The sequence below is a fragment of the Salvelinus namaycush genome, chromosome 20 (assembly GCF_016432855.1).
Source record: "Salvelinus namaycush isolate Seneca chromosome 20, SaNama_1.0, whole genome shotgun sequence".
In the NCBI taxonomy this organism is placed as follows: domain Eukaryota; kingdom Metazoa; phylum Chordata; class Actinopteri; order Salmoniformes; family Salmonidae; genus Salvelinus; species Salvelinus namaycush.
In genome coordinates, this window is record NC_052326.1 from 18730054 (window position 1) to 18755776 (window position 25723).

The 25723-nt window shown below is 43.6% G+C and overlaps 3 protein-coding genes across 5 annotated transcripts in view; 1 reads left to right on the plus strand and 2 right to left on the minus strand.

Moving 5' to 3' along the window:
• Positions 1-6541: 6541 nt before the first annotated feature.
• LOC120065105 (solute carrier family 2, facilitated glucose transporter member 7-like) lies at positions 6542-9879 on the minus strand. 2 transcript variants are annotated; one of them, XM_039015827.1, is made up of 5 exons: positions 9599-9879; positions 8751-8938; positions 7678-7777; positions 7398-7504; positions 6542-6929 (listed from the first exon to the last, which is right to left on the minus strand). In XM_039015827.1, the coding sequence occupies exons 2-5, from the start codon at positions 8793-8795 to the stop codon at positions 6804-6806; spliced, it is 378 nt and encodes a 125-aa protein (XP_038871755.1). In that variant the 5' UTR covers positions 8796-8938; positions 9599-9879; the 3' UTR covers positions 6542-6803. The 2 variants fall into 2 exon arrangements, with proteins under 2 accessions (XP_038871755.1, XP_038871756.1); XM_039015828.1 differs by having other exon boundaries at positions 7398-7456; positions 9599-9877.
• LOC120065104 (26S proteasome non-ATPase regulatory subunit 6) lies at positions 8893-15397 on the plus strand. 2 transcript variants are annotated; one of them, XM_039015826.1, is made up of 8 exons: positions 8893-9003; positions 11755-11960; positions 12113-12258; positions 12507-12726; positions 12975-13083; positions 13220-13388; positions 14955-15032; positions 15118-15397. In XM_039015826.1, the coding sequence occupies exons 2-8, from the start codon at positions 11757-11759 to the stop codon at positions 15212-15214; spliced, it is 1023 nt and encodes a 340-aa protein (XP_038871754.1). In that variant the 5' UTR covers positions 8893-9003; positions 11755-11756; the 3' UTR covers positions 15215-15397. The 2 variants fall into 2 exon arrangements, with proteins under 2 accessions (XP_038871754.1, XP_038871753.1); XM_039015825.1 differs by lacking the exon at positions 8893-9003 and adding an exon at positions 11143-11414.
• A 28-nt stretch (positions 15398-15425) lies between these two features.
• The window catches only part of LOC120065103 (ataxin-7-like), a 30293-nt gene continuing 19995 nt past the window's right edge, over positions 15426-25723 (minus strand). The window contains exons 6-12 of the mRNA XM_039015824.1: positions 25279-25559; positions 24150-24232; positions 23726-23994; positions 23425-23602; positions 23104-23225; positions 19673-20750; positions 15426-19442 (exon numbers count right to left, since the gene is read on the minus strand). Of these exons, the coding sequence (XP_038871752.1) occupies positions 19425-19442; positions 19673-20750; positions 23104-23225; positions 23425-23602; positions 23726-23994; positions 24150-24232; positions 25279-25559 (2029 nt within the window). The 3' untranslated portion in view covers positions 15426-19424. The remainder of the gene's footprint in view (positions 19443-19672; positions 20751-23103; positions 23226-23424; positions 23603-23725; positions 23995-24149; positions 24233-25278; positions 25560-25723) is intronic.

The following is a 25723-nucleotide window of genomic DNA, read 5'->3' on the forward strand; positions in this document are numbered from 1 at the left end:
CACATTCAAGAGTTTTTCTTTATTTTTACTATTTTCTACATTGTAGAATAATAGTGAAGACATCAAAACTATGAAATAATACACATGGAATCATGAGGTAATCAAAAAAGTGTTAAACAAATCTAAATATATTGTATATTTTAGATTCTTCAAAGTAGCCACCCTTTGCCTTGATGACAGACCAAATGACAGATTTCCACCGGTCTAATGTTCATTGCTTGTGTTTCTTGGCCCAAGCAAGTCTCTTCCTCTTATTGGTGTCCTTTAGCAGTGGTTTCTTTGCAGCAATTTGACCATGAATGCCTGATTCACGCAGTCTCCTCTGAACAGTTGATGTTGAGATGTGTCTGTTACTTGAACTCCGTGAAGCATTTATTTGGGCTGCAATCTGAGGTGCAGTTAACTCTAATGAACTCATCCTCAGCAGCATTGGTAACTCTGGGTCTTCCTTTCCTGTGGCGGAACTCATGAGAGCCAGTTTCATCATAGTGCTTGATGGTTTTTGCGACTGCACTTGAAGAAATTTCTTGAAATTTTCCGGGTTTGACTGACCATTTCCTGTATACCACCGCTAACTTATCACAACACAACTGATTGGCATTAAGAAGGAAAGAAAATCCACAAATGTACTTTTCACAAGGCACACCTGTTAATTGAAATGCATTCCAGGTGACTACATGATAAAGTTGGTTGAGAGAATGCCAAGAGTGTGCAAATCTGTCATCAAGGCAAAGAGCGGCTACTTTGAAAAATCTCAAATATAAAACACTTTTTTGGTTACTACATGATTCCATACTGTGTTTTTTCATAGTTTTGATGTCTTCACTATTATTCTACAATGTAAAAAAAATTAAGAAAAACCCTGGAATGAGTAGGTGTGTCCAAACTTTTGACTGATACTGTATATAGCAATAGAGTATTAGATTACATTATGATGTGATAATGTGGACACATGTGGACAGAAGTTGGTCACCGGATATTCATTGGAAAATGTGCCTTTTCATACAGCACCTTGTCCCGACATGTCTAACAGCACAGATGTAATTTGTTCCCTACTTGGAGAAAGAAGTGAAGGTCTTGAGATGTATTGGAAGTCCCTAACAGGCATAATTACCGGTCCTTAAGAGCAAAACTGCACCGAATTACAGCTCCACTCTGAGGGGACTTAAATAGCCTGATTCAATTATTTACAACTGAAGAATGCTGGTGTGTTATCACACTCTGCACACACACACACAGCATATAGATACACACACACGGGGGCCCAGGCTGGTGAATAGAAGACGCGTGACAGGAATGGCTGAGGGTTTACTGACCATCTCCCCCTCATCATGTGTGTCCAATTACCATGGTAAGAAGTCACCATAACAACGCAGTGTCAGTCCACACACACACTGCACAGCGATATAGATAGCCTAATACCTGACCTTTGATAGTAACTGACATTGGGATTGATGAATCAATGTGGGATGAAATGACTGTTGGAAGGCGAAAAGAGATAAAACAATCAAAGGCTCAACTCTGCAATTTGTCAACCTCAGATGTTGATTATATTGATAAAGTGAGATTTGCAGGCTTTCGCTATATTCTGCTGACTAAAGTCCATAATCGTGCCTAAGGTTCAGGAGGGCAGGAGGGGATTTCCTTCTCTGATGACCATGCAGAGTCCTCTCCTAAAAGACTGGACCCACTCCTTCACATAGTTGTGCATGAGAGCCTTTGGCTGTCCTGATGGTGTGTTGATGAGGATGGTGTGTTTATCTCGGGATTTTGGCAATGAAGCTCTTTATCTACAGTACCAGTCAAAAGTTTGGACACACCTACTCATTACAGGGTTTTTCTTACTTTTTTACTATTTTCTACATTGTGGAATAATAGTGAAAACATAAAAAATATGAAATAACACATGGAATCATGTAGTAACTACAAAAGTGTTCAAAATATATTTTATGTTTGAGATTCTTCAAAGTAGCCACCCTTTGCCTTGATGACAGCTCTGCACACTCTTGGTCTTCTTTCAACCAGCTTCATGAGGTAGTCACCTGGAATGCATTTCAATTAACAGGTGTGCCTTGTTAAAAGTTCATTTGTGGAATTTCTTTCCTTCTCTATGCGTTTGAGCCAATCGGTTGGGTTGTGACAAGGTAGGGGTGGAATACAGAAGATAGCCCTATTTGGTAAAAGACCAAGTCCATATTATGGCAAGAACAGCTCAAATAAGTAAATAGAAACGACAGTCCATCATTATTTCAAGACATGGAGGTCAGTCAATCCGGAAAATTTCTAGAGTTTCTTCAAGTGCAGTCGCAAAAACCATCAAGCGCCATGACGACCGCCACAGGAAAGGAAGACCCAGAGTTACCTCTGCTGCAGACGATACGTTCATTTGAGTTACCAGCCTCAGAAATTGCAGCCCAAATAAATGCTTCACAGAGTTCAAGTAACAGACACATCTCAAGAACCACTGTTCAGAGGAGACTGCATGAATCAGGCCTTCATGGTCAAATTGCTGCAAGAAACCACTACTAAAGGACACCACTAAGAAGAAGAGACTTGCTTGGGCATAGAAACACGAAATATGTCCTTTGGTCTGATGAATTCAAATTTGAGATTTTTGGTTCCAACTGCTGTGTCTTTGTGAGACGCAGAGTAGGTGAACGGATGATCTCCACATGTACGGTTCCCCCCCGTGAAGTATGGAGGAGGAGGTGTGATGGTGTGTGGGTGCTTTGCCGGTGACACTGTTGGTAATTTATTTTGAATTCAAGGCACACTTAACCAGCATGGCTACCACAGCATTCTGCAGCAATACACCATCCAACCAGGTTGCGCTTAGTGGGACTATCATTTGTTTTTCAACAGGACAATGACCTAACACACCTCCAGGCTGTGTAAGGGCTGTTTGACAAAGATGGAGAATGATGGAATGTTGCATCAGATGACCTGGCGTCCACAATCACCCGACCTCAACTCAATTGAGATTGTTTGGGATGAGTTGGACCGCAGAGTGAAGGAAAAGCAGCCAACAAGTGCTCAGTATATGTGGGAACTCCTTCAAGACTGTTGGAAAAGCATTCCAGGTAAAGCTGGTTGAGAGAATGCCAAGAGTGTGCAAAGCTGTCAAAGGCAAAGGGTGGCTACTAATGATTCCATATGTGTTATTTCATAGTTTTGATGTCTTCACTATTTTTCTACAACGTAAAACATTGTAACTTGAATGAATAGGTGTGTCCAAACTTTTGACTGGTACTGTACTTCCCCAGATTCAGATGAACTTGTGGATACCAATTTTAGGTCTCTGTCCCGTATGAAGAAAGTTATAGGTAGAGCCAATGCCAACTAGCCTTAGTGCAATGACTGGAAGTCCATGGTATCTACTCGCATGCTAGCAGTTAGACTTCCAGTCATTGCTTTAACTTCCAGTCATTGCGTTTATGTCAGAGACATAAAAAGGGTTTCTACGAGTTCATCTGAATCTGGGGAAGTAGATAAATGGCTTCATTGCCAAAATCCTGAAGTATCCCTTTAATACAGGGTGACAGTAAGCCCTCTGTTTGGTATTAACGCCATCTGTTACACCTCCATGCACACTGGGCATCCCCCCACCACCAGCCCTCACTGCTTTAACTCTCACCCAGTTTCAGATTAGAACCTGGGACAAACAGTACTGGACCCACATCTCATTCCAGCTACTTACCTACATACCAACGTGAGCAATTATGAGGTGTCCCAGTCAAGATCATAGCAGGTAAGACTTGGATCTCACCTCAGCTCAACCCCAAACATCAGCCTAAGCTTAGTGCCAACCCAGGCCTCATCCTCAACCCATGGGCCTTGCCCTGTCTTCCATCCATAGCCTTGCTTTAACTCTCACTTTAATCCAGGCTTTAACCTGCATCTCAGTAGGTATTAGTCTACTAGGTTGGACAATAATAAAAGGGGTTATCAGCCATCATGTCATGTATAATATACACTGAGTGTACAAAACATTAAGAACACCTGCTCTTTCCATGACATAGACTGACCAGGTGAAAGCTATGATCCCTTACTGATGTCACTTGTTAAAACTACTTCAATCAGTGTAGATGAAGGGGAGGAAACAGGTTAAATAAGGATTTTTTAACCTTGAGACAATTGAGATATGGATTGTGTATGTGTACCATTCAGAGGGTGAATGGACAAGACAAAAAAATGTAAGTGCCTTTGAACAGGGTATGGTAGTAGGAGCCAGGCGCACCGGTTTGTCTCAAGAACTGCAATGCTGCTGGGTTCCACCACCAGAAGGACATCCAATGAACTTGACACAACAGTGGGAAGCATTGGAGTCAACATGGACCAGCATCCCTGTGGAACGCTTTCAACACCGTTGTCCATGCCCAGACAAACTGACACTGTTCTGAGGGAAGGTGTTCCTAATGTTTGGTATACTCAGTGTATATTTACAGCTCTACATCAGTAATATAATCATTCTGCGATCCTGGTTAAATTTGCATGCAGCATATATGGGGCTCATAATTGGACCAGCGTCGTCCGGGTTAGGGTTTGGCCTGGGTAGGCCGTCATTGTAAATAAGAATTTGTTCTTTACTGACTTGCCTAGTTAAATAAATATTTAATAATGTCTTGTTTCCTGATCTGCCACATCCACAGTGAAACTGTGCCAGCTTGGGGGTGGGTAGTAATCCACAGATCAAACGACTGGGAAGCATCTCATGGTAATGTGGAGTGGCACACCGGGTACCTTTATCCAGCAGTGCCAGAGGGTTCCGTCTGGTTCATGATGTCACGTCCCCAGGCCCTCTGGCAGTGACTCATTAACAGATCCAGGTCCCATCTGTGTGCCACCTGTACTAAATCACCACAACTACATCATATTATTCTCCATCGCTCACACACTCCTCGCTTTCTCTCTACCCGCCTCTCTATCTTTCTATCTCTCGTTCTCCCTCTATCCCTCCCCCCTCTCTATTGATGGGTGGACCACTTTAGTCCTCAGATGTAAATGAGGCAGAGAGTGTCTGTGATGTTCTTCCAGGGCATAATTTTCTTTATTCACCACCAGGCTGGCACTCATTACTCAGAGTGGTTCGTACAGGGTTGCCATTACGTTGTTTGGTCCCATCCTAGTTTGTGCTTTTAAATAGTCTTTAAACTGTCACTGAACAATTCAAACAAGTTTGAGGTACTATATATCAGTGTGGCCAGGAGTCTATATGAAAGGTTGCAGTCACGTACATCTAAACTAGGTCATTTTACGGAACTACCATGAATATGCCTTGCAGGTTTTGTTTGCAATATTGTTCCTGAGCGCTCAACATGGTGGAGCAGGGATAAGAGTAAAGAGTAAATACATTCTCAGAGACATACAGTATGGTTGTATTGTGACGCATTGAGAAGCAGTATCAGTCAACCAAACCTATTTTTATCACTAATGCCATCAGAGAAGATGTTAATATGTTAGTATGAATGTATTACAGTGCCACGGCATGGTTCAGTAATGTCCTCCTTACCTACTGTAGAAGATTCAACTCTGTGCTATCATGCCTTGAATCAAGTTGTTTGCAGAGAAACTCTGCCATCTGTCGAGAATATGATGTCACTACAGCACTAGAAAGTTGTTATATCTTTTTATATTTTACTACAGCACTAGAGATAATAAACCAATATTGTCTATCCCTCACACTTACATATGCCAAAATTGAGCGTTCATCTTCCCAAGATCAATCTACTATTATTGACAGTTTAGTTTACAGTTTAGATATAGCACATTGCATGTGTCATGGAAACTGTTTGGTCTAAGTCTAACCCTTTATTTGGCACAAATGCTCAGACTGAAATACCTGCTATATGTGTCCATGATATTTACCCCAGTGTCAGCATTTTCCATTAAACAGTAAAAGCAGCCCATATGCCAGGCAGTGACCAGGCAGGCAGGTCTATGGGGAAAGACGGTTAGGCGTCACTATGGTAGCTCTAATTAATCCTCTAGTTAATCCCCTCTAGAGACAATGCAAACAGAGGGACGCCGATACACCATCTCACCCCAGCCAAGATAATGTCAATCATTTCCCATCCCCGAACGGGAGCTGTGCACCCAGCACGTTTAACTGCTAATGAAGACCCTGTGCCCAGCAGCAGCTGGCAGCCAGTGATAAGGGGAGCCCCTCAAAGAGCCAACAGCTCAAGGACCGTACTGGAAAAGCCAACCCTCAAAGACCCAGCCACATCATTATGGACAAAGAGCCAGCTAAGAGGCTGAGGGAGTCCCTCGCGTTGGCCATGGGTATCGGTTAAGTCTACAGGGTTCTTACTAATGAGTCTGCAAGAAATCAGACTTGGGGTGGATTTTATGTGGTGCATGTGTGTGTGTGTATGATAAATTGAGAGAGAAAGACAAAGAATATTTGTCTTAGAAATGTCATACTATGAACCTCAGGAAAACAGAAGAACATTAGACCATATGGCTTTCTGTGACGTCATATAACAAAAGTTGGAAATAACAAGTAATTGAACCACTATTTGAAAAGGGATTTTGAAAGAAATCAGAATAAACAGCATTTTATTATATTCAATCGGTCCATAAAACTCATTCAGGTATATAACACTTTTACATATTATTATTGAATATGGTATATGGCTTATGAATGCAAAGTGTATAAATATATAGGATGGACAATACTAAAATACAAACTAAACAACTCAGACAGAGTATAATACATCTCAGTTCTTTTGCTTCCAACAGTTTTCCTAACTTTGTCTCCAGGGTCTTGTCATGTGAGAGGGGTTTTACACACAGAGTGGTGTTTATAAACTCCCTGAGATCTCCAGGAGGGTTTTCCCCATGGTCTCCAGTAGGTAGAAGAAGACATAGAGTGACGCCAACAGACACATGCAGGTGAACAGCACGAAGCTGAACGACTTGAGCAGCTCCTGTGGTTAAGAGAAGAGGCAGGTGAGTTCCTAGCGCTACAATAGCCAGGGGAACAACTTGGACGGTTGGCTGAGAGCCTGTGATTAAATAGTCCTGGCCTATTGTTCTACTCGTGGCTATGTGAAGCCTTTCAATTTTTATATAATTCCACTGGTACCTAAATTAGAGCTCAGCTTTTTACACAGACTGTCTGAACAAAAGTAATACTGAGATGATAGAAAAGGGTTTTAATATGATGTTCAAAGTATGGAATTACTGTATGCCTGGTATCTCTGGGGTATCAAACTTTCATAGTGCAGAACAATGTGAACTGTGTTCAGGAAATCTTATTGTATCTCAATTGGTAACTTTGAAAGCATTATAAAAAAGTGTTATATAACAATACTTCATTCCAAAGTGTTCTGCTGTCCTACATGTATTGAATACATATAGAGGTGCAGTATATTGATGATGGGCTATAGACTTACAATAAGAAAGGGGAAGACTAGTCCCAGCACAGGATTCCAGTGAAGACAAACGCTGCAGGCTGGCATGATTGGATAAATATCTTGTGTGAGAGATGGCAACACTCGAGCTAGGAATACCACAGGCAACAGGGAAGGATGCATCTGACCAATCACCCATTGATGATCACAGCAATGTAATGTTGGTATTTCGAGCAAAACTATCTCTTCCACGTATCATCCCCTAGGTCCTCTTATTGTAAGTTTGTCACAGTGCAGGAGAGTTGAAAGGTCAAGACCTCACCTTCAGTTTGAGAGTGATGGTGATTAATATCATGATGGGAGACACGGCCCCAAAGCCCCCCAGAGTAGTGCTCTCCTCCCACATGCATTATCAGCAGGCCCTGGGGATGATTGCACACAACAGAACTTGTCCGGAACCTTCCCCATCCATCACTCCCTCCCTCCCTCCACCTAGGGGATGGCAAAGCCAGAGGAGCTCACACATGATTTCTTGTTTAGGACTTCAGGAGTGGCATTCACATCTTAGTGACAAACATGTTCCACCTAGCGGAGCTCCTTTACGGTATGCACAGGGGCAGGATTCCTGCACTGGGACAGTGTTTCATTCCCTAGGGTCACTCTCCTGTACTGTTCACTGATTACTTTAACTTATTAGTCCTTATCATGGTTGTCTAATGACCACTTAACCAGTGACATTTTAATTAAGAAGTACACTACTTTGAACCTTTTTAGCCAGGGCACATGCTTTGTAGAAGTTACAGAGGGACCCTCTCAATATGTGATCTCGAGACTGGACTGATTACTACAACACTGCAGAGGGGTATCGTAGTATACCCCCTGTAGTGTAGGCCATGTTCCCCAGCGACACACCCAGATGATGGAGGTGGGGACCTCAGACAAAACACCTAAAATTACACAGCAGATCTTATTCAGGGGGATGCCTGCCTCCTTGAAGCTGTCAAAGGAGAACACACTGATCTGAGGGTAGAGGGTGGAAAGAAGAAGAGGATGTACTCTAGGTATAGCAGGGGTGGGGTGGGCAAACTACGGCCCGTGGGCAGCATCTGGCCTGACAGCCGATTAAATGGAGTCCGTGAGGGATTTGTAAAGAATAATAATAATAATGTTTTTGTGGGAAATTATTATTTTGGGTTAAAAAAACACTCCTGGCCACACTTGAACATCTAAAACTAGATAGAAAGTATGCAGAAATAACAGACATTTTTCTGGCCCGCAAAAATCTGTGCGGAACTCAGTTGAATTTCGAAATCCCGATATGACCCTCAAGCCAAAAAGTTTGCCCACGCCTGAGATATGGGATAAAAGACAGAAGGTGGTGTTTGCTGTGCTTACTGCAGTGATGCCAGAGAACTGGATGCGGCTGTACACCACCACCATGGTGATGAGCTGCCATCGGAAGCTTCTGTCTCTCAGCAGCTCCAGTAGACTCTTAGAGGCCTCGCCCTTTATGGCAGCCTACTCCAACACCATCTCCTCCATCTCCAGCTTGTACTCACCCCTACCCCACAGACTCTGCAGAGCTGGGAAACCACACACATAACACAGGACAGAGGAACATATATTGTTTTTGAGTAAGATACAATAGGTGAGTAATGTCTCCTTAGCTGTACTTACTTTTCATTCAGCTATACACGCATGGTGCCATCTGTAAGCTATGTTTAATAATACCAATGTATGTATATAGATACAGTGCTGACAATGACTATTACATGAATTATACTTATTTTCCTTCATACATTTATATCTACATATAATACACCCAAAAGCAAGTTGAACAGGAATGACTGCAAATACTGTAATTCCAATTTGTACATTTGCACAGACATTACTCAATGTTCTGAGTATGAAGCCCTTTGGACAGCCTCAGTGACTATGAAGAAACAACCTAACTTCTTTGCAAGCCTCTGCATTGCCCTTTTCTATCAATGAGTATCTTGGGGCTTCTGGAAAGAAGGGCATTTGTCAGCAGCTGTACCACAGAGAAACATGTTGGAACACACAGTAGGATGTTCCAGCTGTTTTCACAGCCAAGAATCTCTCTGAGAAAGTTGAGACAAAGCCTCAAGTCAGAGCATATTCAGGATATCCGATTTGGCACAAATTGATAGCTACACGTTTAGTGTGATGCTTGATGCTTATTTTTTTCAGTGAAATGTTGAAATTCAAAAATAGCACCTTACCTTAGTCCAACAAATTGTCATGACAGTTTACCAATGGAGTCAAAGGTAGCTGACGTTAGTGTTACAATGCCGTTATCTTTTAGGGTGAACTCTCACCCAGGTATAGTGCGTGGATATTTGCTCCTAAACCTGAGGTTCACAAACAAGACTAAACATATATTGGTATTATCGCTGTAAAACACAAGGTCATTCTGGGATTCTATTTTACCATGGCATAATGATCCTTCGATTAAACTAATCTGCATGAAATTGAAGGTGCAATATCACATAGGCCTACCTGCAGTGAATCCATACAGAAACTGATCTATCAGGTACGGCAGGTAGCCTAGCGGTTAAGAGTGTTGGGACAGTAACCAAAAGGTTGCTTGTTCAAATCCCTGCGCTGACTAGGTGAAAAATCTGCCGATGTGCCCTTGAGCAAGGCACTCTGGATGTACTGCAAGCAGACAGACATGGTTAAGGCAACAGACACTTCACCAGTAGTATGTCTACACGCCTGGTGAAGTAGGTTAGGTGTTAATTTGAGCACAAGTGAATTTGCAGAAGGAGACTAGAGCATTACCATGGGTCTGACCTCTCTATTGCATTGTTATGACCCTTTCATACAGCAATTAATTAAGTTATAGCTATAAATTTGTTTTGTAAATTTCTTAATATATATACAGTACCAGTCAAAAGTTTGGACACATCTACTCATTCAAGAGTTTTTCTTTATTTTGACTATTTTCTACATTGTAGAATAATAGTGAAGACATCAAAACTATGAAATAAATAATATGGTATCATCTAGTAACCAAAAAAGTGTTAATAAAATCAAAATATATTTTAGATTTTATATTCTTCAAAATAGCCACCCTTAGCCGTGGTATATTGGCCATATACCACAAACCCCCGAGACGCCTTATTGCGATTATAAACTGGTTACCAACGTAATTAGAGTAGTAAAAATAACTGTTTTGTCATACCCGTGGTATACGGTCTGATATACCACGGCTGTCAGCCAATCAGCATTCAGGGCTCGAACCACCCAGTTTATAAATATGTTTAAATCATGGTTTCAACAGTTTAATTCTTTCTCATATTAACTAATAATTATATATATAGTAATACAGATATGAAAAAGCATGTCCTTTTTTAAATAATCATAATTGTGCCTACCAGGTCTCAGCAAAGTCTCCATTCTGTGTATCTTGAGAGTTTCATGTAACACACTTATTTATGTCTGCATGTCCACCAGACAATTGCTTTGTTAGATATTTTTAGGAATAGATTCATATTTTACATCTCAGAGGGAGCTTACCTTTCAACCCCTGAGTCGCTATCTCTGACACAGTACTCATCGCTGTATATGTTTTAGAAAGTAAGAAAACTATCTGGCAAACTATATATTTTTTTTTGAGTGATAAATTGTTACAGACCTGCTTTATAATGAGATAATTTGCTATTCTTTGTGTGCTCGGTGGACATTCCTTTATTAGCCAGACGAGGGCAGAACGTTCTCACCGTGCCACCTCTGACGTTCTCTTCTCAACTCGTCGGCGGCGTACAGCGGAAGTGGCAGACCAGTGTTTTCCGTAGTCATTGTTAGCAAACTAGCAGAAGATACCTCTGACATTGTTGTCACAAACAGAAAATATCTGCGCTCATTACTTTACTTTTATACTAGACAAAATGCCGTTGGAAAACCTGGAAGAAGAGGGTCTGCCTAAAAACCCTGATCTTAGGATAGCACAGCTGAAATTTCTGCTCACGATGGACGGTCACCGACAAGATGATAAAGTGAAAACTGAGCTCATGGACTCGATCAAAGAGAACAGTGAGTTTTGGCTTCTGCCTCGTAAATAAACCAACAACAATAACGTCAGCTAGCTAGATAACAAGGTAGTTCTGGTCTACAAACTAGCATGGGTAACCAACGTCGCTAGCTTGCGTCACTGTCAGACATAAATCAAACTGCTAACATTACCTAGCTGCGGATCAGTTAGCTATTCAATACAAGGTATTATAACTAGCTAAGTTCGCTACTCAAACAGATAACGGTAATATACTGGTTAAATAAAAATGTCTAACGTTAGAATGTTGCCAAAGAAAGTTACAACCGTCAAGTTGTAGCTAGCTAGCCACTATAGCTGATGATGAATTGTCTCTTGTTACAGATATGGCACCTTACTATGAAAGCCTGTGTAAAGACCTGAAGTGGCAGCTTGACACAGAACTGTTGAATAAGATGAAGAAGGCCAACGAGGACGAGCTAAAACGCCTGGACGACGTCCTGGAAGATGCAGAGAAGAACCTCGGGGAGAGTGAAATCCGAGATGCAATGATGGCTAGAGCTGAATATCTAATCCGAATCGGGAATAAGGTGTTTTGCATTAATCAGCTACTACATTGAGCAGATTGTATACTTATAAAGCAATACTTTGCCTCTGTAATCCCCTGGACTCTTCAGTCCAACCTAGCCATGCATGTACATCATTAGCTCAATCAAACAAGCTACTAACTTTAATTCCACAGGAGGATGCTTTGACTGCCTTCAGGAAGACCTTTGATAAGACTGTGGCCCTGGGACATCGACTAGACATTGTATTCTACCTGCTAAGGATTGGACTGTTCTATATGGACAGTGACCTCATCACACGCAACACTGAGAAAGCTAAAAGGTAGTTTGCCTAAAAGCGGCTACTTCTCTCTGCATTCACTACTTTATGATGACATGCCATTAGGGGTCCTCACTCACTATCTATTCTAAGAATTATATTTGCAGTAACTGGCACTGTTTAGGCCTGTTTAGGTGTTTTTCATAGCATTTTGCCTGCCATTCCATTGTTGACTCTCTTATGTGTTGTAAGCCATTGTTTTCTATATCCTCGTATTTTGTAAGCATTGTCATTTCATTGTGTCTGCACAGCCTTATTGAGGAGGGGGGTGACTGGGACAGGAGGAACCGTCTCAAGGTGTACCAGGGCCTGTACTGTGTGGCCATCCGTGACTTTAAACAGGCTGCTGAGCTCTTCCTGGACACAGTGTCCACCTTCACCTCCTACGAGCTCATGGATTACAAGACCTTCGTCACGTACACCGTCTACGTCTGCATGATTGCCCTGAAGAGGCCCGACCTCAGAGAAAAGGTTGGTAGCAGGAGCCACGGTGGTGGTGTCATCAACAGTGCATCCATGTGCCTACGTCATTCAAGAGTTGGTCGTTTTAAGACGTGTGCTTGCAGAAAACAATACTTTCCACATGCCAGAACGTGAACATTCAAACTTGTTTTTAATAAGTGAAGACACTTATTTTTTTATATAGCTGGTAGATTTCCAGTTCTGGCATAAATATAGCATCTCCTGTGGACTAATCTGTTGTTCTCCCTCTCCCCCAGGTGATAAAGGGAGCAGAGATCCTGGAGGTGCTGCACAGTCTCCCTGCTGTCCGCCAGTACCTCTTCTCCCTCTACGAGTGTCGCTACTCTGTCTTCTTCCAGTCACTGGGTGAGACACCCATCGTTTAGGCTTACAAAAAGTAAAGCCGAAGCGCGCTGATGTCTGCAGACAGTGAGTGGACATGCATGTTTCACTTCGCCTCATTCCTTAGTTGTTAACCTGTTTGTCTCTGTCCCCTCTGCAGCCACGGTGGAGCAGGATATGAAGAAGGACTGGTTGTTTGCCCCTCACTACCGTTACTATGTGAGGGAGATGCGTATCCATGCTTACAGCCAGCTCCTGGAGTCCTACCGCTCACTCACCCTGGGCTACATGGCTGAGGCCTTTGGAGTCAGTACAGAGTTCATTGACCAGTGAGTCTCACGTCTACCTCTTGTCCCATACCCACAATACCTATCCTCTGCAAAAAAAGAAACGTCCACTCACTGTCAACTGCGTTTATTTTCAGCAAACTTAACATGTGTAAATATTTGAATGAACATAACAAGATTCATAAACTGAACAAGTTCCACAGACATGTGAGTAACAGAAATTGAATAATGTGTCCCTGAACAAAGGGGGGGGGTCAAAATGAAAAGTAACAGTCAGTATCTGGTGTGGCCACCAGCTGCATTAAGTACTGCAGTGCATCTCCTCCTCATGGACTGCACCAGATTTGCCTGTTCTTGCTGTGAGATGTTACCCCACTCTTCCACCAAGGCACCTGCAAGTTCCCAGGACATTTCTGGGGGGAATGGCCCTAGCCCTCATCCTCCAATCCAACGTCCCAGATGTGCTCAATGGGATTGAGATGTGGGATCTTCGCTGGCCATGGCAGAACACTGACATTCCTGTCTTGCAGGAAATCACACACAGAACAAGCAGTATGGCTGGTGGCATTGTCATGCTGGAGGGTCTTGTCAGGATGAGGCTGCAGGAAGGGTACCACATGAGGGAGGAGGATGTCTTCCCTGTAACGCACAGCATTGAGATTACCTGCAATGACAACAAGCTCAGTCCGATGACGCTGTGACCCTCCACCTCCAAATCGATCCCGCTCCAGAGTACAGGCCTCGGTATAACGCTCATTCCTTTGATGATAAACGCGAATCCGACCATCACCTCCGGTGAGACAAAACCGCGACTTGTCAGTGAAGAGCACTTTTTGCCAGTCCTGTCTGGTCTAGCGACGGTGGATTTGTGCACATAGGCGATGTTGTTGCCAGTGATGTCTGGTGAGGACCTGCCTTACAACAGGCCTACAAGCCCAGCCTCTTGCTGACAGTCTGAGCACTGGAGGGATTGTGCATTTCTGGTGTAACTTGGGCAGTTGTTGTTGCCATCCTGTACCTGTCCCGCAGGTGTGATGTTCGGATGTACCGATCCTGTGCAGGTGTTGTTACACGTGGTCTGCCACTGCGAGGACGATCAGCTGTCCGTCCTGTCTCCCTGTAGCGCTGTCTTAGGCGTCTCACAGTACGGACATTGCAATTTATTGCCCTGGCCACATCTGCAGTCCTCGTTTCACGCAGGGACCCTGGGCATCTTTCTTTTGGTGTTTTTCAGTCAGTAGAAAGGCCTCTTTAGTGTCCTAAGTTTTCAAAACTGTGACCTTAATTGACTACCGTCTGTAAGCTGTTAGTGTCTTAACGACCATTCCGCAGGTTCATTGAACAAGCATGGGAAACAGTTTAAACCCTTTACAATGAAGGGTTTTTTATTTTTACAAATTCTTTGAAAGTCAGGGTCCTGAAAAAGTTACGTTTCTTCTTTTGCTGAGGTTATTAATGCTCATCCTGGAGGTTGTCTTAAATCAGCGACTACGCCGTTGGTTGATGACTTCGAGTCGCATAGGAATGATGCTGCCTGTCAGAAGACAATGATTATTGGTCTTGATTACACTGGTAGAGAAACTTAATTTGTTTTTCCTTCACTCTCAGGGAACTATCCCGATTCATAGCTGCTGGTCGCCTCCATTGCAAAATCGACAAAGTAAACGAGATCGTGGAAACCAACAGGTAAGAATATCATTTTCACATGCATGTAAAACATTGGTTTCTATATTAAGTGGCAGAGCTCAGTGTTGTATTTTCTTTCCTTCAGACCTGATAGCAAGAATTGGCAGTACCAGGAGACAATCAAGAAAGGGGACCTACTGCTCAACCGTGTCCAGAAGCTGTCCCGAGTTATTAACATGTAACAGAGTGCAGTGTTACCTTTGGGAGGGAGATCTGGCTTTTCCCTGTTGTATCAGTATCCACACCAGTAGTTTGTCTGAAGTGACCCTTATTGTGTATATAAAAAATTCTTTTTGGTGACTTCTTTTCCTTTGATACAGACATGGATGAAAGTGATTTCTGAAATAAAACCATTTCAGTAAAGAAACAAAGACCTTTTTTTTTCTGTATAAATAGCTGTATAAATTATTTATTTACAGAAACATGTTACAAAACAAAGACTATACAATCTTAAATATTAAGTAAATCTAACCTACCATGTTTGTTCATGAATTACATAGCAGCCAATACAAGTCCAGCTGATCAAATGATTGATGTTCTAAAAAAAAATACTATACACGCTCTTACATAGGAGTTATCTACTGAAAATATGTTCCTCCCGCAAGCTGTGTTCTGTCTCACTTTCACATTCCAAGGCTGTGGTACTTGATAAAAACAGCTTTGCAAAGTTTCCATCATATGGAAACAAGGTCAGCCTTGTGAGGTTGAGGGTAAACAAAAACACTTTACTGAACCTGTTAAACAATTCATAACCGACCAGGGAGCTTCAACACCCCCTGGTCTGCACCAAGATCTCAGACGTCTCTTAACTGGAAAACGTTGATAAAAAAAGTTAACACTACGGGCTCTATTCAATGTGGATCGCTGAAGTGTTACTGATAGGCAATAGAAAGGTCATTTCCGATTGACGACTCAAACTGAATTATTTCATTCGCTACATACTTCAGTATGAGACTACCATCATTGAAGTCATTTGGTGGTGGTGTTGTACAAAAAGTCCTCAGCGATTGGATCATCTCTAGCCAATTAGAGTATCAAAGCCAATGCTGAATTTCCAAACGTTTGCATTACCCACATGTTCTGGCTCTGGACCAGAACGGTTAGAACAGCGTTTCCCATCCTCGGAACACCAAGGGGTGCACGTTTACTTTTGTTTACTTTCTAGAAATCGTCAGGGAGGTACTCTGATCCAGACTCACTGCGGAGAAGAAACAAACATCCGTGGGTGTGGCATAGCAGTTACCTGGAGCAAGGAGTTTGGGTAGCCAGGCAAACATGCAGCGTTTACCGTGAATGCAGTCTCCGCTAATGCGGGAACATTGCTTTTAAATTTCAATCACGATGTAACACTGAACTTCTGCGATACGGATTGAATAGAGCCCGAAGTACTTCATACCAGCTAGCTGACAAGCTATCAGGTTTTTACCACATTTAGGGTTCATAGGCATATTTTAAAAGCAAGCTCCTAAAACACTTTGAACATTCAAGTAAGGTAAAACTAAAATGAAAAAAGCTCTGTCCTCAAACAGTCAGTGTGAAACAAATGCAGGCACTTTCTTATTTCAGCATTTCTAAAAGCTGCAAACTAAGAATTTCCTTGAAACGCTGTGCTTCAAATTATGTTTGGCAACAATGATGCAAGCAGTTTCACTGTTTGAAGGGTTCATCTTCCTTGCTTTAATGATTGCTTAAGTCCCTTCAGCTTTAAGGGAAAGTGTTTCAAATTATGAAATGTTACAAGGTCTTCGTCGATGAAGGTAAATTATTGAATCCATGGAAATCGCTTAGACAACGGGCACAGCTTTCAGCCTGCGGGACATTTCAGAATCACAGGCTATTTGGGTCAAATAAAATGATAATTTCTTTGTTGATTCAGAGGCAACTTGAAAATAGTAAAAAGCACAGGCGAGACCTTGGAGAGTTAAAAACAAGTATTGTCTGTCACACAAACACATGCTAGTGGCAACACTACCTTTTAAAGCAGGGGTGTCAAACATATGGAGGGGGGTCCAATCCACCCTGTAGGTGATTTGAGTAAAACAAAAAATGAACTCAATATACTTTAAAACAAGGATCATTAACTAGATTCAGCCGTGGGACGATTTTTTCTTGAGCGGATGGTCAGGGGGCCGGAACATAATTACATAAAAATAATAATTTCTATATTGCTAATTGACCGCAAGAAGCCCAAACATATCATGTTTGACTGAAACATGATACTTTCAAACCGTGCTTATATTTGTATAGGATCAGGTGTCTCTAAGTATGGGAATACTTGGGAGCAGATTTCCGAAATTAAAATCACTTGGAGCTGATTTCACTATCTTTTATGTCCAACAATGAAAATAGAATGTAAAAAGCTTGAGGGGCCAAATAAAACCACCCCCGGGCCGAATTTGGGTAACACTGGACTAAAACCAAATCGAAACTGTGTAGAAATGATAATAATTCACCTCGTTGAAGACCGAATGCGGCACTTGGGGGAATATTGAGTTTGACACCCCTGTTTTAAAAGGATCCCAGTACATGATTCATGAGATGCTTCAACCTCTAGTTATAGGCCTATTGCATTATAGACTTGGCAGTGAACCACTTCAAATAAGTTAAGTTCTTAAACTTGTTCTTTCATTTACTAAATAAATAATGATCTCAATTGTACCCCAAAAAATTGTATAAGAAAATGCCTGTGCAAAAATACATATTTCAATATGTACAATTCGTTAATAAAATATGTATTCTGAAATAGGGATACTTCGATATTTGTTCAATTCATACAAGAAAAAGCAAAAGTAAGATAGAAAATAGTTGGCTCCTCAGCTAAGCTCGCTGCCTGACATCAGTGGAGTTTACGAAATTTACAGGAGTTACAAAAAGTAGTAACCTACTCTGAAGCCATCTCCATGAATCTCGCACCCCCCAAAAAAAACACGATCCCAAGGAGCATCATCTCAGAGACAGATGGAGCATCATCTCATCTCAGAGAGACAGACGGGGAAGTATTGCCAGTTTAAGACTCAGTGCTTTGATGAAGGACAAGTGTGATGCGAGTCATGACAAACCCCTCTATTCACAATCTACAACACTGTATTGTGACATAACTGAAGGTACCGGAATGGAAATCCTAATAGCCAATAGCCAAAGCTGGCATAGTGGTTACAGACTAGGGTGGGAGAAACGGATGGCTGCCTTTGGCTAGCTTTTGGGGCAAATAAGCCCGACTTAAAATGTCCTAAAGCAAGTAGTGGGTCTGTGTTTGTTTAGTGCTGTTCACAGTTAGGGCTAGGTCTACTGTAGCTGTTCATTTGTAAGATAAAAATATTGTAGGAATTAACACTTGTCCTCAAGACAAGTAGTCCCTCTTTCACAACCGTTCAATCAAATTGTCATATCAGGCATCCTTTTTTCACATATGCATGCACAATTTACTTTCTTCCCCATCTCCACACAGATATTTGTAGTTAAATTCAGTGAAAAACATAAGAAACATAAAAAAGTAACACTTGCATAATTGTTTGGGTCATGTATGGAACTCATATATAGAATTGACTGAATCTGCTCCTCATGTGGTTCATCTCTGGCTACTATACATAACCTGACGTTATGTACACGTCACACTGATTAAAACCAACCGACAAAATGTAGTGGAAGGATTAAAAAACAACAATGTGATTGTGTTCGAAGTGTTGCAATTGACAGTTTTTCCTTATCCTGCCCTCTCCTTCCAAGGCTTCTGAGTTCAGGCGTGGAGGTGTACATTTGAATTTCCAGTAGAATCTAAAGTGACACACACACACACACACACACACACACACACACACACACACACACACACACACACACACACACACACACACACACACACACACACACACACACACACACACCACACACCACACACACACACGGAAGAGATCATCGGAAACCAACAGATTGTGGCTTGAGGGCTCTCCAGTCAATCCCTGTGGCTCTGCGTCATGACGGTTGGGTGGGCAGTGCCACGGCTGTTGTGCCAGCACTTTTCCCTTCCTCCATACCTCTGGAATTTCAACAATAGGTCAAAGGGCAGGCAGGCTCCTACTCCCTCCTTTTCTCTCCTGTCTTCCCCATAGGAAGATCTACCTCGGTACACTGACTGACAGGGGCCAAGTGTGACCCACCCCGGGTGTTAACGCCTGCCACCTCCACAAGGCGCTCCTACATGGCTTTGGGAGGAATAGTTACACTATAGACGATAACAGTGACGTCACTGGGCTGTCCAGACCATCTCCACCCTGAGGATCTTGGGAAGCTGAGAGTAACGTATTAGAAGGCCTTGTGCAGTCCAGAGCAGCGCACAGGTTGCCTCCTCTTTATCCGCCCCTCGGTTCCATACATAGAACCCAGCCATCGCTGTCAGGGGCGGGCCTTTGGCTGAGAGAGAGAGAGACAGAGAGAAAGGCAGGGAAGTTAGATGATAAATTACAACATTCATTCATTGGTGATTTTTTTGTTTAATGTTTTGTCTAAAGTCTATATGTGGTCACATGTACATATGTTGAAGATATACAAGTCCTGACTGCACAGTGAATTTCCCAACAGATAAAGAGATTGACTAGTTGATGATAGGCATTAGCAGCCAGTGTGTGAGGTGTCCAACCCACCTGATGGATGAGGGAGTTGTTGGGGAGCCCCGTGGCTCCTGGGATTGTGCGTCCATGTTTGCTGTGGATGTTGTTGATGGCTGGAGACTTGGCCACTTTGGGCCTGCCCGGCCCCCCGCCACCGCCCCCTCCACTGTTGATGGAGCTGACAGCGGGGGAGCCCTTGCGTTTCTTCCCCTCCAGGCGGCCGTCAATGTGGGCATGGCTGAAGCTGCTGTGGTGCTCTGAGGCCTGGTGGACAAAGGGCCCCAGGGAGAGGGTGGAGTCACTGCTGTTCATCACTACACTCATCCTCTTGATAGACTCGGCCGGGCTGCCCGAGGGGGGGCCTCTGACCCCGGGCCCCGACAACCCCGCTGGCCCCGACGGCTCTGCCTTCAGACTGAGGGAGTTGGTCCGGGCGTTGGGGCCACAGTTGAGTCCCACACTGTGGACGCCGCTGTGAGAAGAGGAGGAGGAGGAGGGGACTAGCGAGGCATGGTGGTACGTGCTCCCTGAGCTGCCACTGTGAACTGTGCAGTTCTTTTTGAAGGAGGAAGAGGTGGTGTTGGAGGAGGAAGAGGACTCTGAGGAGTAGGTGGTAGCGTGAGACGATGTAGGGAGGGAGCTGTTCTTCCTCTTCTTACCCGAGCTGAGGCTGCTGCTGCTGCTTCCTCCACTGCTGCCCCCACTGGTGGAGTTGGTTATGGCAGCTGTGGAGGAGGACTCCCGGGGTCTGAAGGACTTGCCGCTGGATCTGGACTTGAGCGGTCGTCCTGAGGACAGGGAGGGGACCGAGGAGTGGGCTGAAGGCATCTGGGGCGACGAAGACACTTGTCTGGCCTGTGCTGCACTGTAGGCAGGGTGGTCGGCCGCGCCCTGGGGGGAGGCACGGGCGTTTAAGGTGGTCCCGTACGAGAGCACAGACTTGCTGTCGTAGGACTGAGTGTAGGGGGGTGGAAGGGGTGCAGAGGAGGGGCTGAGGAAGCCCGAAGCAGGGGCGCTACCGTGTGATGAGGACAAGGAGTTTGTGGTTATCCTGTGGGCCGGCGCAGAGGAAGAAGAAGAGGAGGAGTTCTCCAAGGCGAAAGGGATTTTTCTATAACACAAACAGACCACTGTGATCATCCCCATCAGTAACATTTACACATTTACACTGAGGGGTCAGCACAGCACAGTCCTGGAGAGACATTGGAACCGCTAGCTTATAGTGTACCATACAGCACTAGATCTCCCTTCACCACCCTGCAACACTTTGGCTCCCTGTCTAGGGCTGTGGCGGTCACGAAATTTCGCCAGCCGGTGATTGTCAAGCAGATAACTGGTCAGTCTCACGGTAATTGACCGTTAATTAACATAAAGACATTTAGCATCTCCTGGCTTCCACACATAGCCTGCAAGACCATTTAAAAAGTATAATAAATCCATGTAATATAGCCTGCACCTTCGCAATAAATCCATTATTTATTTTAAAACAGGTCTATTTTCATTTTAAAACAGGTCTAAAGAAGCATGATATGAAGAAAATGTAGTCAGAAGAAAAGAATAGCATACTCTGAGTTGTCCTTATGTTAGATCCTGATGTGGCTATGCCAAATGGCTGTGGGATACACTAGTTTATTTAGCAGACAAGATGTGATTATAATTCCGTGGCATTATTTTATGAAGAATACAACTGAACAAAATATAAATATTTTCTAAAAACCTTTTGAGGGAGTACGCACACTATTCTGTGTTGAGCGGTTAACAAATAGGTACTCCTATATGCTTAATTTATAGTTATTAATGTAACTTTAGTTGTTCGAAAAACGTTGGGCTATATGTTTTGATTTTTAATACATTGTAAGGCTGTTTTGAAAAAAGTCGCTTGAAAAGGCATGAGCTCTACTTTGTTTTTTGTGCAGGCTGCACACACTCCAATAGTCTCTCAATCACAATTTGACAAGCACTTGATAATGCCTCGAATTTCACAGCGGCATCCCCTTTGTGGCCGTAATGCACCCTAAAAAAATCCATGCATTTTGCGGCCCGGAGTGCTGCGTTGTGCCCTTCTCCCTGAGTGTGCTGCGCAATCTGAAGCGTCTCTCACTCACATGGCTCTCCGTCACGTGACCGGGTCTTTCTCACAGGCTACAAGTGAAGACAGACACATCGGGGATGCAACTGTGCGCGTCCTTATCCAATTCCGAGGCGCATATTGAAGATATTGGAAGAACTGTACACATTTACTTTTTGTCAGCCAACAAGATGCAAAAGCACAAGCCTATGTCAATATTCTATCCCCCATAGTACAAAAGTCGACCTATTCTATTCTGTGCAAAAAATAAATATTCCAAACATAGTCTGGGACAGTTGTGGGATGCGATAGAACCCTAATTAACACAACCTCTAGCATCAAAAAAACTATTTTATGCAATGTGGCTGACGCAACAGATCAGAACATTTAGCTTAAAATGTTGATAAACTATTAGGCTATTTCTTCAAATGATAAATGCAGCAATGCGCACATGGCAGTAGGCTATAAGTGTGAATGTTCCATTAGCGGGAAAACACCATTCTCAAAAGTGACCACAAATGTGATTATGCATGTTATGCTTTTATTATGAAGGTGCATTTTTATGCTGAAAATGATCTTCCCAAACTTGAAACTCATGTATGCCAGTTACGCTCTACACACCTTGTAAAGCAGATTCATGTGCTTCATTTTAAGAAGTTATTTGGCCACTTTAGATGTGATACAAACCTTATCAAAACATATGATTAGAAAAAGTTGCAAAAAAAAGGCTTTCTATCTTATGCTGGGCATCATTCACAAGTGATAATATATAATTCACAAGTGATAGGCTAATATTGTCACCCATCATGCACCTGTCTCGAAACAGGGGCGTCTTCTATGCACTTAAATAGCGAATGGAGGACACGGTTCCAATGGTTCATTTTCATACCAGCCAGGTAGGCTATACGCCTGTAGTAAAGAGAAGCAATGTGCTTAATATTAGGAAAGTTGAGAAATAAATATAGCATGCCTAGCCTATAGAAAGCTGAGGGGATCCTCCTTTTTTTAAGAGGCCATCACTCAGCAATTACATAGCAATTACATAGCCTATTGAAATGTCGCGTAACATGAGCTCATGGGCTCTCATGTTTGATTCGATTTTCAAATACATTTGCATTGATGTCAGAGTGACTAGAGGGACAATAGAGTGCTGAGTACCAGGCAGTTAGCAAGTTTGGTAGGCTACTAATGACCATCAGCAGCATCAGAGCTTGGAGAAGCCTAATTACGTGACTAAACGGTCATGTGGAATTTGACTGCCTTCATGGCCGCCAGTGTGGCGGTAAAACGGTCACCGCAACAGCCCTATCCCTGCCTCTGTGATTTTGCAATAGGGTTGTGAATTAGGTAGGTATTATGGAAGGAATTCTGGTCTAATGAATGTACACAGACTTACTTCCACATCTGAGTGTTGACGTGCTTGTCCATCATGGCAGTAAGAGCACATCGCATTCGATCCCAGCGCCGGTCAAACGAGTAGCAGCTTCTCCCAAACAGTTGACTTCCAAAGGTACAAAACTGAGCAGCAGGGAGAAATAGTTAACACAAATACGCACTAACAAACCAATCACACACATACTGCTGCTTCCCATACACGGTGCAATCTGCCACTCAATGGGAGGACTGATTTCACACACATCTGGCTATGTAGTTGTTTCATTGTTGCTGTGTTGTGAGCATATCCCTGTAATATAAAATTAATTTGTGGTGGACTTACAGCTGCCGGCCGTGGGTGGTAACCTGAATAGTGACAGTCCAGTTTGTCTGTGCCCTCCTCCCGCTCATCGTTCTCCCCCTCATCACTGGACAGGCGGGAGCCCCCGTCAGGAGCGGACGTAGCATGGTGGGGGTCTCCGGGGGTACCACCACCTCCATCAGAGATAATGCTGTTCAGTCTAAGAGCAGAGGAAACAGTGATTTAGGAACACACATCAGGGATGCAGGTACTTGCTGTACCACACTGCAAAAAGTAGTCGTTGGATGGTGAGAACCCAGGAAGAGCACATGAAGTGACTCACCGTGGAAGACCAAGATTGTGAGGTTTGGGCTTGCCAAACGCCAAAGGCTTGGTGGCGTCGGTGGCTCCGTTGCCATGAGCGACCTGGTGGGCGTCGTGGTGGGGGGCGAGCCGTGAGGGGGAGGGGTGGGGTTCCCTGAGAGGGGTGGTCTGCAGGGGGTGGGGGTGCTGCAGTTCCCGTTCCCGGGCTTTGCTTTTGTGCTCGGCCAACAGTGTGTCGAAGCGTTTCCTCCGGCCCAGCACTGCCCTCCGCTGGCTTAGGGAATGTGTCTGAGGGAAGGAGAAGGCCAAAAGGTATGTTAGGTCAGGGTGCACTGCACTCTGAGAATCTGAAGGCTGCCTAAATACCTAGGAAATGTGACAAGGAATATTTCCTAACCACACAAAACAGAGAAAGAGAGGGGGCAGAAGAGAGGGCTTGGTACCTTGCATGTTAGGGATCGTGTGCATGGCTTCCGAGCGGTCATATCCAGGACCCCACAGTGGATATCTGGATTAAACTCACGTTCTGATGGAAGAGAGAGAGAACAGGAGAAGGAGTAAGGAAGAAAGAGAGAGAGAGAAAACAGCAGAAGGAGTAAGGAAGAGAGAGAGAACAGCAGAAGGAGTAAGGAAGAGAGAGAGAGAGAGAGAGAAAGAGAGAACAGAAGAAGGAATAAGGAAGAGAGAGAGAACAGGAGTAAGGAAGAGAGAGAGAGAGAGAGTGAACAGAAGAAGGAGTAAGGAAGAGAGAGAGAGAGAGAGTGAACAGAAGAAGGAGTAAGGAAGAGAGAGAGATAGAGAGAGAGAGAGAGTGAACAGAAGAAGGAGTAAGGAAGAGAGAGAGAGAGAGTGAACAGAAGAAGGAGTAAGGAAGAGAGAGAGTGAACAGAAGAAGGAGTAAGGAAGAGAGAGAGTGAACAGAAGAAGGAGTAAGGAAGAGAGAGAGAACAGAAGAAGGAGTAAGGAAGAGAGAGAGAGAGAACAGAAGAAGGAGTAAGGAAGAGAGAGAGAGAACAGAAGAAGGAGTAAGGAAAAGAGAGAGAGAACAGAAGAAGGAGTAAGGAAAAGAGAGAGAGAACAGAAGAAGGAGTAAGGAAAAGAGAGAGAGAACAGAAGAAGGAGTAAGGAAGAGAGAGAGAGAGAACAGAAGAAGGAGTAAGGAAGAGAGAGAGAGAACAGAAGAAGGAGTAAGGAAGAGAGAGAGTGAACAGAAGAAGGAGTAAGGAAGAGAGAGAGTGAACAGAAGAAGGCGTAAGGAAGAGAGAGAGTGAACAGAAGAAGGCGTAAGGAAGAGAGAGAGTGAACAGAAGAAGGAGAAGGAAGAGAGAAACATAGTATATTCAGTTAGTGGCATTTCTGCCAATAACAGCTAGTTTTCCCCTCCCCCCTCAGACCACTCCCAGACAGTCCTAGCTAAATTCTTGCATGAGAAATGTCTCTTTAATTGAAGATAACCACAGTAAGGTACTTAATTGTTACACAGAAATAATTTGATATTGAGATAAAAACGGCTGCATTGTACCTTTAAAACAAAATGTCCTACAGACATAAACCCCTATCATCTCCTCTCACCTGACAGTCTCTTGTAGAGGTGTTGTCTGCTACTGGTGCTGTTGTCCTGCTTCTTTTCCAAGGCAGAGAGGGAGAGGTGGCCCTTGCCGTTGGGGATCTGGCCGGGGGCAAGCAGGGGAGCCTTTGGTATGGAGGGACAGTTAAGGCCTGGCTTCAGGGGTGACGAGGAGCTCACAGTGCTGCTGGAGGAGGACGATAAGTGGGTCGAGGGAACCTGCACCAGCTTGGCTGACGAATCCACCTTCAGACGCATCTTCTCCACTTTGACTGCAGGGGTCAGGCTGGAAGAGAGAGATGGACAGAGGAGGAGAAAGCGAGGGAGTTCATTTATCTATAGCAACATTAAATACTTCAGAAAAATAGTTTAATTTTAACAGAACAGAGTTTGAAATGTGTTCAAATCCCCAGGCAGAAAGCCAACATGTTTTGAGTGGTTGCAAATGGA